At 37.4% G+C, this 14,741-nt stretch overlaps 2 protein-coding genes across 2 annotated transcripts; both read left to right on the plus strand.

Annotated features, from left to right (window-relative positions):
* Window positions 1–6,258: 6,258 nt before the first annotated feature.
* Window positions 6,259–11,450, plus strand: cgref1 (cell growth regulator with EF-hand domain 1). The gene is made up of 7 exons (XM_079340288.1): window positions 6,259–6,371; window positions 6,997–7,102; window positions 7,452–7,526; window positions 8,737–8,810; window positions 9,003–9,127; window positions 9,338–9,439; window positions 10,102–11,450. Exons 1-7 carry the CDS (start codon window positions 6,362–6,364, stop codon window positions 10,354–10,356), a joined length of 747 nt encoding a protein of 248 aa, XP_079196414.1. The 5' UTR covers window positions 6,259–6,361; the 3' UTR covers window positions 10,357–11,450.
* Window positions 11,451–11,778: 328 nt separating this feature from the next.
* On the plus strand, window positions 11,779–14,649 carry drc8 (dynein regulatory complex subunit 8). The gene is made up of 7 exons (XM_079340287.1): window positions 11,779–11,935; window positions 12,110–12,194; window positions 12,309–12,381; window positions 13,505–13,581; window positions 13,949–13,991; window positions 14,181–14,247; window positions 14,350–14,649. The coding sequence occupies exons 1-7, from the start codon at window positions 11,911–11,913 to the stop codon at window positions 14,463–14,465; spliced, it is 486 nt and encodes a 161-aa protein (XP_079196413.1). The 5' UTR covers window positions 11,779–11,910; the 3' UTR covers window positions 14,466–14,649.
* Window positions 14,650–14,741: the final 92 nt, after the last annotated feature.

A 14,741-nucleotide genomic window follows, 5' to 3' on the forward strand; every position in this document is an offset into this window, starting at 1 on the left:
TCAAACTACATCCTGAAGTGGGTGTTGTTCTTGGCAGCTAGTTTATCTCGCACATCTTCAGTGGCCACATCACATATTAGTAGAGCCTTAATTGTTAGTACCAGACTCTGCAAAAAAGTAGCTTGGGTCCTCTTCAGTCATTCCTTCAATTGGTCTGTGACTGCAGCTGCCGCTTTCTTATCTGTGTGCCCAGTGGTGATTCTTTGCTCTTGTCTCAGATCAGTTGTTCTCTGGATGCACTGCGATTCATCCCCTTGCTAGATAAAAAAAGACACTGAGGCTACTTGGCTGTCTTCACAGATTGAAAGGCAACGTCACTTTGCAAGCTTTATCTTCATTATGGACCAAGGAAGCAGTTGATAGTGTGTATTTTTATGGATCTGTTCATCTTGATAATTTTGTGGAAATATCTTTTAATTGTGTCAACCACGTGAGAGTAATTCTTTTAGGTTTGTGAATCTATGGTACATATTATGTGTTTAAGAGGTCTCATTATAGCAGCAGAGTTATATTTGGTTTACAGCCAACAAATAGTGAAGTATTTGTGGGCTGTCTTTCTCGCAGAATATGAGGAACACTGTTAAGAGGAATACTTGGCCAGTGATCGTAAGATCATTGGCCATCATCAATACAACAATACAGGGGTGCCAACAGTTGTCATGCACTATTTCACACTGCTGGCCGTTGTCCTGCTGCCAGTCAGGATGATCTCGAAATAAGCTGTGAAAAAAAGAGGCCATTGCCACTATCAGTCAGTTGTAAAGTGAGTGGCAAATTTTCAAAAGCTCATAGTAGCTTTCAATGTTGTTCTTAATACAAAAGGGCACATGGAAAAAGTCCAGAGGAAAGCTTTTTAGCTAATGCTGCACAAACCCATTATGCATTCTGCAAATTCACTCATATAAACATGGATATCATTACTGTTAATCTAGGTGGCCTTGATCTGATGAATGTGACCTATGGTAAACAACTCTTGTTCATGGCCACAGCTCTACACCACTCTACAGATACAAACTGCTGTTTCCAGATTGTCCTCAACAGTTTCCATAGTTTTCCCTCTACAGGGCATCTTCTGTAGATCTGTAAAACATACCATCAGGCCCAGGGGCGGAGCTTTATTAACTTCACTCAGCTTTGGTGGTGCCACCTTGAACCAGTTGGATGGGCACATAGCCAGGGCACCCAAGAGGTAAGAGCTTTTCAGGATATAAAATCTGCCTCCATATGTGGTCCTCAAATTCTTTCTTCTCCATATCCAAAGTGGCTTAGCTTCTGTGGCAGCCACATCAGCTGCTGCCACCACCTTGTTCTTTATGTTAGTTCATTTAGTTTCCCCTTTAATAATTCACACCAAACATATTCTTTTGTTTACTTAAATCACACCTTATTGCATTTATGACAGTTGTTTTCTAATTTGGTTGCACACAATTTAGTTAACTTTTTGTCTCATGGTTTAATTTGCTAACACAAGGTTTATTTTCAAAGTAATACTTCCCTTTCTTCCTGTTTTGTTCGCCCAAGAGCTCCTGGTGTGTACCTGTCAAAGATGGCATTTTAAGCCCTTCCCACAGGAAGTGGGAGCTACCATCAGTGGGGATTGAAGAAGGAGACTTGGACTCATGATCTAAAACACTTAATTTGGTCATGTTGATTCCTCAATTTCATTTCCCCCTTGTGTTTTTGTTGGACTAGTCCATTTGAAATACAACCAGACTGGTGTGAGAAGGATACCAGTGTGGTCCTTCTTCTCCAGGTTTTTAACTTGTGTACCATCGTACTGTTGGACCAAATCTATGAGGCATTTGCTGTATGATAGAATATTGTGATGTAACTGAAGATATTCACTTTATTTTACCTTCTCTTCCTTTGTAAGAATCCATAAGAATAAGTTACCATTCATTATTTTATGATTTTTTTTTAACCAGGGTATAACCCATTGAGATCAATATCTCTTTCATAAGGGTGACCTGGCCAAGAAAGCAGCAGCAAATGTCATATTGAACATTATACGATTAAGAAACAATTAACAAGTATGGAGTGTGACCATTAGAAACAGTGGGCTGGAAAGTCATCCCAGGGACACTTTTCTTTCACTGGTTTGCTCTTAAATCTATGAGAGTTGCTTCATACTAAACTTAGATCACAGACTCCATGAATCTGACACATTCACAGACGTCTGTGACTAAAAGCTGTATCACCCCACAGCACACACAGAGTCAGCAGGGGTGGTCTCCTGTTAACATTAACTTCTCATTCAGTGCTAAGGGATCTGTAAGAACATCCCTGACTAATGGTCCAATTTTCTGCATCAAGTCTCCATCTCTCTGTTTTCCTGCTGTGCAAGAAAAAATGGTTCTCTTACTGAAACACACACACGCACACACACACACACACACACACACACACACACACACACACACACACACACACACACACACACCTTTAATCTCCCTTACTGTAAGTGAATGTCAATAGGATGTTTTGTAAAAAAAAAAAAAAAGAAATGCCTGTTAATGAGCCACTACAGTGCTAAACCACTTAGTGAGTCAGTCTTACAGTAAATATGTCAGGAATGTCTGTGGCTGAGGAGTTAGAGCAGATTGTCTAATACTTAAAAAAATTATGGTAAGATCCTTGTCACTTCAAGTTAGCATTTGGAAGTGTCCTTGACAGGAAACTAAACCCTAAATTATTCCTGAGGGCTGTCTTGTTGGTCTGTGAGTGAATTGGGTTATACAGCAGTCGAATGTTAACATGTAATGTACATTTTTTTATTGTGGTGAGAGATCTGGGGCTCAATGCAGTAAATTTGCAATAGAAATGGCATTACTGCCGCATTTTAAGAAAATACAACCTTTTCACTTTTGAAAATTTAATGAATTTTAGTAATCTTATATTGTTTTTTAAATGTCTAAATAATCATGTGCCGGCACTGTTCTCTAAACTGGCCATCAGGCGTCAGAGCTCTCACAGAGCGACCACACAAGCCTCTACAAGTGGTGATTGTCTGGTACCAAGATGCAAAATGTCATTCTGTCAGTCGGCTCTCTCTGTAAAGAGAGCCACACTTTGGAACTCTCTACCCACCAATCTAAAATTAGAAAACAACAGTAATGCTTTTAACAAAGGACTCAAACAATGGCTAAAATCTAAACAACAGTGCTCACATGAATAGCTCTTAACTGGTGATTGCTTGATCATGTTGCTGTTTGCTCTGTAAGTAACTTGGAACATTGTTTGCATTTGTTTGTTGTTTTATTGTTTGTCTGCTATGTTTTTGTTTTTCTCTTTCCTTTTATTTTAATTGATTTTATCTTTTCAAAAGCTGCCTGTGGACAAGTGTTGCAAATTAGCACATATGCTAAAACACTCAAATCAATTAATCTGGTTTGTCCAAAGTAATTGCTATGTCCGCATCAAATCAACTTTAAATAAATAAATGTACTATTTCCTATTTGCAAAGCAGCAGGGTATTTATTAGTGATACTGTCCTTCAACCACACAGCCTAGCCTCAAAAAGATTGATCCCTCCTGCCAAAATAATGAAATGAGTGAAAAAATCATTGGCATTTAAATCTGACCTTACGGTGAGAAGATGGACTCAGAGGGCATAATAAACACCTAGCAGTGGGAGTGTAACCCACCTTTGGGAGGGGTTACTTCCCTTTGTGATGTCATGAAGGAAAAATCTCTAAACTGTCTATATGAGACACCATTGTTGGGCATTGTTGTGTCAGAACTTTTTCTTCCTGCACACAGACTACAACTCACCGCTGTATGCTTGTCGTTTAAAGTGAGCAGGGAAAATAATGTCAGTATTTCAGAGACAGAAAGCTGACCGCTGAATGAACCCCCTGCCTGTGTTTGACTATGGAGCTCTGCTGACGATAGCATCATCTTGCCTGCCTGTTGTCAACTATTTCATATAAAGTAGTGAACAATGAGTGCGTTTTAATGTCAGTAACTGTAACAGCATTATTAAGTAACTCATTTGTTACTGGTCACTGCAAATAGTACTTACCGGTACTACTTACCTATGTGTTACTTAGTTACCAAGTAAAGTGTTAGTCCCAACACTGATGAGCACACATTAACAGCAAACTTTAGTCCTGAACTGTATGTGTGTGGCTATATGAGTGTGTATTTGGTTTATGTTCATATGTGTTTGTGGTTTGTGTTTTCACCATGCTGCTGTGTTGGCATCTCAGTAGAGTTTTTCTATTTTTAGTAATTTGAGTGCTCAGTCTGGCATTACTTCAGCGAATGACAGAGAAATAGGCATGAGGGAGAAAGGCAGATGGTAAACATAAAAATAGTTAGAGGGCAAAAATCCAACCATTTAGATAAATACAGGCAGCCAATCTACACCTCTAAAGTAAAGTCTACCTCCTCGGACATGAAATTCACGTTAAATGTTTTTTGATGGTCAAAGAATTGTAAAGCACGTCAAATACTTTACATCATTCATGATATACTCTTTATACTTCCTTCATACTTCAATACAAAGGGACACATATATTTAGTTTTCATTGAATTAACATATAGTAATATGTCATAATGCTTCTGTACAATTAGCTAAAAGGTGTATACCCCAGTGTTTTTTCAGTATGGTTTTCTTAAAATGAAGCTGTGCTTTCGTGTATTTAAGACATTTAAGAGTCAAAAACTTGTGAAAAATGTACTTCGCAATAGATTACATTTCGGTAAATGCAATCACTCATAATAATAATATAAAAATATAATAATCAATTCATCCAGACCACTTCACACTAAACTAAATCAAAAACATTAACCCAATAGCATTTGTTCTAAAATCTAAAATCTAAATTCCCCCCTATCTTAAGAGTCTCACAAACTCAGTTACAGGAAAGAAAAAAAAAGAACAAATATGTAGCCCCTCTTATTTAGTTTGAAATTAGGATGCAGGGAAAATCTAATCCTGTAACTCTTTTTGTAATTCTAAATCAAGGCCTTTCTGTGTCCCAGCTGCTCAGGAAAATGCCACTCAAAAAATGTAAAACACCGTCTCTTAAAATGGTCTTCTTTGTCTTTGTCACTTTAATGGTTATGTCGGACCGGTTATGTCGGACTGACATAACATTTATGTGTAGATGAGAGAGCATAGGAATGCACTGACTCTGACACATCTGAGGGCCCAGCTGTTTCTCTGGGAGAGCCTGAGAGGAATCCCTGAAAAATAGCTATTGGGATAACAGAACATTGAAATGATGTCATGCACATAATTTGAACTACTGATAAACGTATGTGTCAGACAAAACCCCCAAACTTAAACTCACATGTTTCTGTACTGTAATTCTTTGAGGAGATCCTAGATTTCTTTCTGAATAAGTTGTTTGGGACAGCAGCATAAACGTTCAAGAAAAACGTTCCCCTTTGGGACCAACAGAAGGATTTAAAATCTGTCATGTCCAATGACCGTTCTTTAGTTTGATGTTATTCACAGGATACAGATTACATACCTAATGGAGCCATAAGGATAATTACACTGCACAGTTTAAACATCATTTACAAAGTTTTCTTGACCTGTGGATCACTGTTATATGCAGACTTTTGTATAACATTTTAATGTTGTTAAAAACTACCAAAACTCTTAGATACACTTAGAAGAAACAAAGCAAACGGCTATTAACATTTTTACTTTAGTTTTGTCATCCCACAGTGTGTGCCTACAATGCCATGGTAGGACATTTTTGCAGCAGTTATGCTATCTTTGAAACATTAATTGTCTCATCTATTTTGGCAAAACATTTTACACATTAAACTTCCTTAAATGCGTTTAATATGAATCCAAGAGTAACAGTGACATCTTGTGGTCAAATACAAGGAGTGCATGAAGTCCTTTCTTATGCAGTAGTTTAGTTAAACACGTATTTCATAGCTTTACCTTAATGGAGTTTGCTGTTATTAAACTAAATGTGTTAAAATTCACCTATCTGTTCAGAGGAATGCTGCATGGTTTCAGTCAGTTCAAACTTGGACTGGTTTCTCAGTCCTCCAATAACATCATGCATGAAGCATATTTAAACTGATGGCAAAACCAACGTTTTTATAAAGGCGAAAAGCCAAAATGTCTTGTTATAGCGGAGTTTAGAGGTTGGTGTGGACGTGGCCTGGCTCACTGACAGCACGTGTCTCGTGATCTTCCACGTGGACCCTGTCATTGACCAAAACAGTCCGGTCTCCGTGGCAGCCAGGGAGCGCGCGTGCCCACGCCGTTGCGCAGTGCAGACAGTGAGAGCGCGAGCTGAGTGACACGGGGCGGTGCTGCTCTTCAGAAATGAATCTGTAAACACAAACCGGCAGAAAACGTTCAGTCGGTTTTTTTGTCCACACATCAATCATGCAGACAGGTAAGCTTTAAATATAGATGCAGAGACGGCCTGTGTTTTACATCTGGGATTTATATTGACTGTATCTTGTTGATGAATTTAGTCTGCACGCTATTCTATTAAATATTTTATTTTACTTCTATCAATCACTCGCCCGAAAACGAGGCTGCAGTTTTACGCTAAAAGTTGTCACATTTGAATTTGTTTCGAGCTTTCTTTCATTTTTAGGTAAGACATTACTATTGAATTAGCTGTGCTCAGATGTTACAGTCCATGTGTAAACGGGATTGAGTTGAAAGTAGTGTCAGCCCTGGTCTTTGTTAGGCTTTTTGTTAGCTTAGCTTCTGCCTGTGAGGAGGAAGGTGGGCTGCTTCATGTACTACAGGCGATCAGTGAGCCTGTTCCCTTAACACAGTGTCTTAGTCGACAGGCGAAACCACTCCCATCTATCAGCAGAGAGATAGGCGACTATTAGAGTAAATGCTTCAGGTAATTTATTTCCTACAGTTAAATGACTGTCATTTGCCTGGACACAGATTGGTTGTTTGATTTTATTATTTTTTTAGACGCAAACGCCTGCTTTTATTATTAGAGGTTTGATCTGTTTCTGTTCTGCCTATCTCTGAATTATGTGACGTGTGTTTAGGTGTGCTCATGGAGTCTCACCTGGGCAGGTTGCTGCCGCGTTTCCTCTTCCTGTTCCTGCTGATACACCTGTGCCCTGCTGCACCAGGGTTTCCTGCCACTCAAGGGTAACAACACCTCCAAATTCTTTAACTCCAAGGAGTTGACTTTAGGTTTGCTTTGAAAACATATAATGCTTGTCATTGTCATTAGTTAATCATCCATTAACTGGGCAATACCTTTATTTTATTTACAAGCTACAAATAACATTCACAAAGTGTTGTGTGTTGTTTTATACAAAGACACAAAAGTGTGTAAGATATAATTTCAGAATGGCTGAGATCAACTATTGGATATTTGAAGCAACTTGCTAATTGAAGCATTTCCCAACTAAGGAGGGTACTTTTTTGTTTTCATTGCAAGAAAAAGATTAAGGTGATTTCTTGTTTAATAACACTTTTTTTTTTTATCTCTCAGGGAGGAATCTGTAGATGGCCATGTCGCAGCAGCCAGTGTAGCCAATCCTTTCAGTACAGGAGAGGAGGACCGCAGGTGATGACACATGGACGAAGCGTTAATAGCACACTTAGGGATTTTAAGACTCTTAACTTTTGAACAGTTGCATTGCATTGATAAAATATCTAAGCAGAAAATTGTTCTGTGTTCCGTTTTTCCTTCTTCATGCTTTACTTTTGCATTTAAAGTGTAGCTTACAATTATTATTTAGTTTCTTATAATGATTAAATATTTATTTGATATAATGACTGTATTTCCTGTCATAAAAAGCAAATAACTTCTTACGTTGTCGTAGTCAAATCAGCAAAGCAACATGCAAACTACATTGAAATTAGTTTTCGTGGCTGTTTGCTCACTCTGGACTTTACCTGCAGTGTTGTACCAATGATGCACCATATATACTGATAAGATTACATGAACTATCACACAATTGTACATTGTCTTATGATAGGACCTCTTAAGCCTATCTTTAATTCATACACATTGGTTATAAGGAGTAGTTACTGGTTGGTGAATGTGCTGTGATGGTGTTATGTTTTCTGGCAGATAATGCAAATGGATGAGTATACCAATCTCCTCTATGATACTGTATCCTCAAGTTTTTATGTATCTGACTAGACAGATGTTTAACAGCTGTGTAGAAAAAGTTGATAGATCTGCACCTCGCCAGTCCATATCAGTGAAAACCTTCTGTGTGGGAAGAAAAAAAACATTTCTTGGTAAAACAATTCATAGAGAGCATTATCAAATCAAAGTATGTGGTTCTTTGGAAAATATTGAATTTAAGGCAAACTAAATTATCCACTGTGTTTTACAGTGGAACTGAATTGTCCTCTGGGATAAATAAAGTTTTCTAAGTTTAAGTAAAAAGACAACAAAGCTTTTGAACTGAAGTCGACCTGTGTTTCCCTGTGAACAGAAGGAAACAACACTACTCTGAGCTCTGTTCAGACCAGGACAGCAGCTCACTAAGTATAAGTGTTGGACAAAAAGTGTCTTCTTTGTCCCTTCTGTATCTGTCTTCGATAGATTATGTCTTAAAGGTAGAAATTAAGCTCATACATGAATAACCAACTTAGAGCAGAATGTATTCTAATAAGATGGCACTTCCTCCTGGTTTAATAAATTGGTACGGCTGTTTAGACAACTGAACACACTGGGTTGAAATCTGATTTCTCATTGTTAAGTTTTGGTTCCTAATGTTAATGCATTGAAATGTGCTTTGTGCCGTCCGTGTATACTGCAGGTTGCTTCAAAGTTTTATTGAATCCAGTCTGGCGACTGGCCAAGGAGGACCGGAAATCAGCACACACGAGCAAGGTAGACATCGCCACCTTCTGGTGTTTTTAAAACTTATAAAAATTCTTTACTTTTTAATAAACATTCTGTCATGTGTTTGTGTGCATTCAGCATAGAAGTTTCACAGTGTATATCCTCTGCAGCAGTTTATAGGATATGTTTGATTTTTTGTTGGATATTAAACATTTGGGTCCTTTCCCTGATTTGTACCAGAGGTGTTCTACTTGTTTGGTCTTTATGACTATGAACACAGCGGGTTTCTGGATGGTTTGGAGTTGATGAAGCTTGTCTCAGAATATAACCACTATCATACACCTGGAGTACAGGCTGTTGAGCAGGTAAGCAGGAGTGTCTGGAGGTCTATAAGTGCTGTGTGTTTGAACAGATATTGTATTTTGTGTACTTACAAACAAAACGCTTTCAAACATCTTGACCTGTACATCTAACTTGAAGTTTGTGTGTGTGTGTGTGTGTGTGTGTGTGTGTGTGTGTGTGTGTGTGTGTGTGTGTGTGTGTGTGTGTGTGTGTGTGTGTGTGTGTGTGTACAGGTGGTGTCTTTAGTAGATTTTTTACTCCAGACTCAGGATCTCAACCAGGATGGCCTTTTAAGCCCATCAGAGCTGCTTTCTCGCTCGTTACCTCACTCACAGGTGCTGTATATTTTCACACATCATGTTATAAAATCATATAGAACATAAATGATAATACCCTTAACTATTTCAAAGTTGTTAATGCTTATTCATAGTTCAGGTAATTTGAAGTGGGGTTGTTTGAGATATTTGTCAGCAGTAAGTTTATAAGCCACAGGAGCTTCTTGTCAGTGCTGCCCCTTCATTGAGAAAGCTGCTGGAGTGCCATCATGGAAGCTAGGCTATACTGTACATTGCTGACTAGATTATTGGATGGCATGTTACAATCTCAAATACATACCAGGACAACACAAAAAAAACAAATTAGTCAACTTTGAGTATATTTTTGTCAGATTCTGCATTTCGTGCATGTCGTGAGTAAAAGTTATGTTCTCTGCTTGACTTCATCCTCAATTCTGACAGAATAACTAATGGTAGAATTATATTTTTTACTTCCTTTTAACATGTGGGCAGCTGTTGGAGTCATTTTGGTCAAATGTTTAATTTGATAGTGGCAGAAATCGTTATCCTATACATATGCTACATAATTTAAAGAGTGTTAAATAAATGTAAGATCAATCAATCTATTGATATATTTCTATCTGTCATGTTTTAAATACCGGTATGTATTTTATTTTAATTTACTGAGCTCCTGTATCATTAAGTGACTTCTCCCACCTCAGGACTCAATCAACAACAGTGCGCCTCATCAGGGGCAGGAGTTGACATTGGAGGAGAAGCTGGCAAACCCCAGTACTGTTGAGGCAGCAGAGCAGAGAGAGGAGGCTCATGAGCAGATGCAGCAACACCTACAACAAGAAGTAAAGCCGATAGAAGTCATACATGTAGAAAATGGACAGTATGGACAACAAGTCCCAGCTGGAGAACAGGGGCAGGACCACAAAATCCCTGTTCATGAGGGGCAACCAGAGATGTGAATGCACTTACACACCTGCATACACACACACACACACACACACACACACACACACACACACACACACACACACACACACACACACACAGACAGGCTGCTTTTGAGTGAAGTCATCAGAAGACCTAAGATCGAGTTAACGTAACAGTAACATTCCCAACTGAGATGTCTTCTTCTTCAACATCCTAAAAACATGGTCTCTCTCTTGATATGCATTCAGTGTTATTGATGTAACTCTCCTTTTAAACATTAGGTGAATTATAATTGAGAGGAATCTCTTGAAAGTATTCTTGTCACTAAATTGAAAAAGATATTCTATCAGCAAGACTCTTGAGGCTTTTATTAATTAATTTTGTATTAAAAACCCCATTGTGATTATAATAGTACATCAGAAGCCATATAAGTGCGTATCTCTGAAATCTGATATTGACTTCCAAAATATTTAAACACTTCATTTTCCAATTTAAATGAGTTGAAATGAATTATAAAATGTATTTTGTTTGGAATATTTGGCCCACTTTGATTGTTTTTATTCACCCCTTTCTTTAAAACCTGTAAAAAAAAAAAGCCTATTAATGTATTTGTGATGTTCTGTGATTGTTGTTTCATGTACAAATTGAATGGCCTTAATATGTCTCACCACTCTAGGCTTAGGCCTTAACCTCTTAGCTGATTTAATTTTGTCTTCCTGGAGAATTTTCTCAACCTGCACTATGGCTAAAATTGTCTTCCAAGATAAATCACATACCTTAAAAACAGACACATTGTTGTAATGGTCAAATTATGCACCGGGATGGGTGGGTCGGGATTAAAGAACAGTGCTATAATGAGGTTGTTTTAGAGCCTGCTCACTATAGGCTACAGACCTATAGCGGTTCTTCATAACTTAGAGCAGGAGATTCTGTTTAAATGACATTGGATTCAGTCTTATCTCTAACTTGAAAGTAGATGGGTTTGTTAATGCCTTTTTTTTTGTTATAATTTATGCAGTTTTCTATCATTCATGTATTTTTTACTGCTTTGAAAAATTAAGCAATTTCTGTATTGCTCTTTCAACATGTCTTTTGGTTCTAATAAACAAAGTCAGAGAAATTAAAAGGCATACAAATGAATAAGTCTAGAGCAGAAATACAGAGGATGATGAGGGAATGTGTGAGAGGAGTTAGCCCACCTTGGAGCACTCCTTAGACTTTTTGTGAGATTGTTAATCATTTTTGAAATAATGAAGAAGTGAGCAGACAAGCATCTAGTTGTGGTCTTGTTTTATTTGTTAATGTATAATGTCATTTCAATGAAAATGTCGATAATTTAGGCTAGAAAAAATACTCTTATGTTACAATTTGTGATTGCAGGCTCCAGCTCAAGCTCTATTAGTGGAAATTATTGTACGCTGTCAGTTTTTATGTACAAAGATAGGGATTATTCAAGCTGTTTACTAGACATTAAGTATACATTTTCCGAAGTACAACCAACTATGAACCATGAGTTATGTTAATGTCATTTATTTCTATGAGCGCCCCTGTCGGTTGCTAGGCAACGGTTTGAGAATCGGGAAAACATGGCAGAGAACAAGCAAAGCGCAGGTTGGTATGATTTAGCAAACCGGCTAAGTTAGTTTTATTAAAGTCTGTTAACTTGTATTGCTTATTGTGGTTATGAAATAAACATAGGGGCAGCCCCGTGACGCTGTAAAAACAATCATGGTTAGCTAGTTCAAGTTATCTGAGAATGTTCTCTTGGTTCCTCTGTTTCTTTAGAGGTCGTTGTTTCCGATGTGCAAAAGAAGATCACAGCAGCATTTAAAGCGTTTGACTATGAGTTAAACAACACTGTGGATTCCCGGTGAGTCTAACAGTGAGGTGAGGATAAGTCAAATGGCAGAAAACCAGTATAATGTACTGAATGCAAGCCAGTTTTAAACACTAGTTTTATTATTAACCATTTTGTGTTTTTAAGGGAGATTGGCACCATCATCTATTCCCTGGGTTGCTTCCCCTCTCAGGCAGACATTCATGGCTTCATATCTGAGGTCAGAATAGTGTTGGAAATATTCCTTATTCATACAAAAAAAGTATATGAACTGTTTCAGAGTTTTGTTATGCAACATTTTCTTAGAGAGACGACCAATAAGGACCTAATCTTACCTAATGTGCCAATAACAGAAAACCATTAGTCCATGAGACAGATCAGATTCTGGTACCACTCAAGGTGTAAAAGCTTCATTTTTGAAAAGGTCCATGTCTGTAGATGATATTTTGGTGTGATAGACTTTCCTAAGTAGCCTAACCAGCTCATGATGTGAACCAACCCAAAGAGACAGTGGTGCATATTCTGTTTTAGGCTTGTTGTGTTTCAGTGTTTAATAATGTTGTGTGACATAATGTAAAGGAGACATTCTTGGCTTTTATTCAAGCCTTTTATAACACCAGGGACACAAAACACAGAAACTGAAATACTCACAATAAGACTTTAAAAAATCAGGAAATGCATAATACTGTATGCCCATACTATATCATTTGGGCCCTAAATCAATGACTGGTAGAAATTGTCCAGCTTTAACCTCTCTTTTTAAGTAGTTTCAAGCAGCTTGTAATTGGTATGTGACAGGACTAGATAAAGATCACATCTAGTTTGAAGCAGTTTATTTAAGAGTCATTTTGTGATTTCAAAACAAATGTTACCTGTTTTATAAAATAAGGAAACATTTAGCTAAACCTACAAAATAAAGTACAATTTATTTTGCTCTCTAACACCTACAGTGATTTATGTGCATTTTTTATTTCTCTGATATAAAACATATAGCTGACATATATAGCTGACAACGTAGTATGATTTAGCACATTTTTAAAATGTTTTTAAATGTGTTTTTTGATTGCCTTTTTAGATGGAGAAAGTATTTTTCATTCCAGCTAGAATGGCTGCCATTTCAGTTATTATGTCTTTTTTTCTTTTCAATCACCATTTGTATCAGTCACAAAAAAAATCCAATATTATACTACTATGTTTTTTTAGCATGCATAATCAAAGGTATATTTTTGGATTACGTTTGACTAATGAAATAAAAAATGGAATCTGCGTTAGACATTGCTTCTGATAACCTATGGTGAAATCATGTCAGACCAAAAACCAAGAAGCCTTGTCATTTTCTACAGGCTGAAGAGGACCAAACAGGATATGTCCATTTGGACAAATTCCTCCCAGCCATGACCAAAGTGTTGCTGGAGAACAAGTAAGACATTGACTTAAACAATAATCAATGCTCTTGTCTTTTGTCTGTCTTGTTATGTGCAATAAAATAAATAAAAAGGTTAATTTTGAGGGTCAGATGAAAGCTAAGTCATGATGCAAATAGGTTGTCATGCTAAAGCATGATTAACTATACAGCTTCTTTTGGAGTGTTAACATGAAGCAACAGTTTGTCCTTATGTTGTTCTTCCATGGAACTTTCTCAGCTCACATAAAACAACTTAAAAAACCTGATCATCCTCTTACAGGAATTACTAGCCAAAGATATATTGATTGATTTCTTGATATTAGGCAAAGGCTTACTTATACAAATAGCTGTGATATATTTCTGTGTGTGCTTGTTTGTTGAGGTTCCCTCCGATCCCTGAGGACCTTGTGCTTCAGGCCTTTGAGGTGAGAGCTTCTGTTGTTATTATTGTTGTTAGGGTTGTAGTTTATGAGCTCCAACTAGGTTCGTGTACACAGATTTCTACTATATACTCCTGTTTCAGCACCAGCAAGTGCAATTAACAATGAGTCTGAGTCATTGTGGTTTTAGATACAGAAATGTCTGTAAACATAGAGGCATCCTTCTGTTTTCAGGTTCTGGACAAAGACAATAAAGGATACCTGGAGGCTGAGGAGCTCACAAAGTACCTGACACAGGAAGGTGAAGGTTCACTTCCTACTCTGTGAGGAAAAGAAAGTATTTTATGAGTATGGGCTTATTAACCACTGATGTGATGTGTGTTTGTTTGTTTGTTCAAACCAGGTGAGGTCTTCCATCAGCAGGAGATGGATGAAATGTTGTTTGCATTCTCAGACCCTGAGAAGAACATACATTACAAAGACCTAATCTGCCAGCTGACCATTGACACTGAAAAGTAGACTGTGTCATGGTTTTATCCGTCAGGATGTTAAAAATATTACAAGCACATCCAGAGAGTGTTTTGGATTTTAGTGGGGGTTTTTTAAGGTTTAATGGGGGAGAGAAAGAACTTTGTTTATCCTAAAAAACTTTGGCAGATTGGGTCAAATGTACCATGGCACTAATAAATGAATTACAAATTAATGTACAGCTGGGTTTTTTTGTTGCTCTTTTTGCATTTCAATATATTATATATTATATATAATATATATATTATTCAACCCCTCTCTACTATT

The sequence above is a fragment of the Symphodus melops genome (assembly GCF_947650265.1).
Source record: "Symphodus melops genome assembly, chromosome: 3".
Lineage (NCBI taxonomy): Eukaryota > Metazoa > Chordata > Actinopteri > Labriformes > Labridae > Symphodus > Symphodus melops.

What these genes read in the sequence shown, in the direction of transcription:
- cgref1 (XM_079340288.1), top strand. An exon ending in AATCAGCACACACGAGCAAG is followed by an intron (nt 8,811 to 9,002) that starts GTAGACATCGCC and finishes GATTTGTACCAG; the next exon opens with AGGTGTTCTACTTGTTTGGT. An exon ending in GAGTACAGGCTGTTGAGCAG is followed by an intron (nt 9,128 to 9,337) that starts GTAAGCAGGAGT and finishes GTGTGTGTACAG; the next exon opens with GTGGTGTCTTTAGTAGATTT.
- drc8 (XM_079340287.1), top strand. Translation starts at nt 11,911, where the DNA reads ATGGCAGAGAACAAGCAAAGCGCAG. An exon ending in AAAGTGTTGCTGGAGAACAA is followed by an intron (nt 13,582 to 13,948) that starts GTAAGACATTGA and finishes TTGTTTGTTGAG; the next exon opens with GTTCCCTCCGATCCCTGAGG. An exon ending in AAAGTACCTGACACAGGAAG is followed by an intron (nt 14,248 to 14,349) that starts GTGAAGGTTCAC and finishes TGTTCAAACCAG; the next exon opens with GTGAGGTCTTCCATCAGCAG.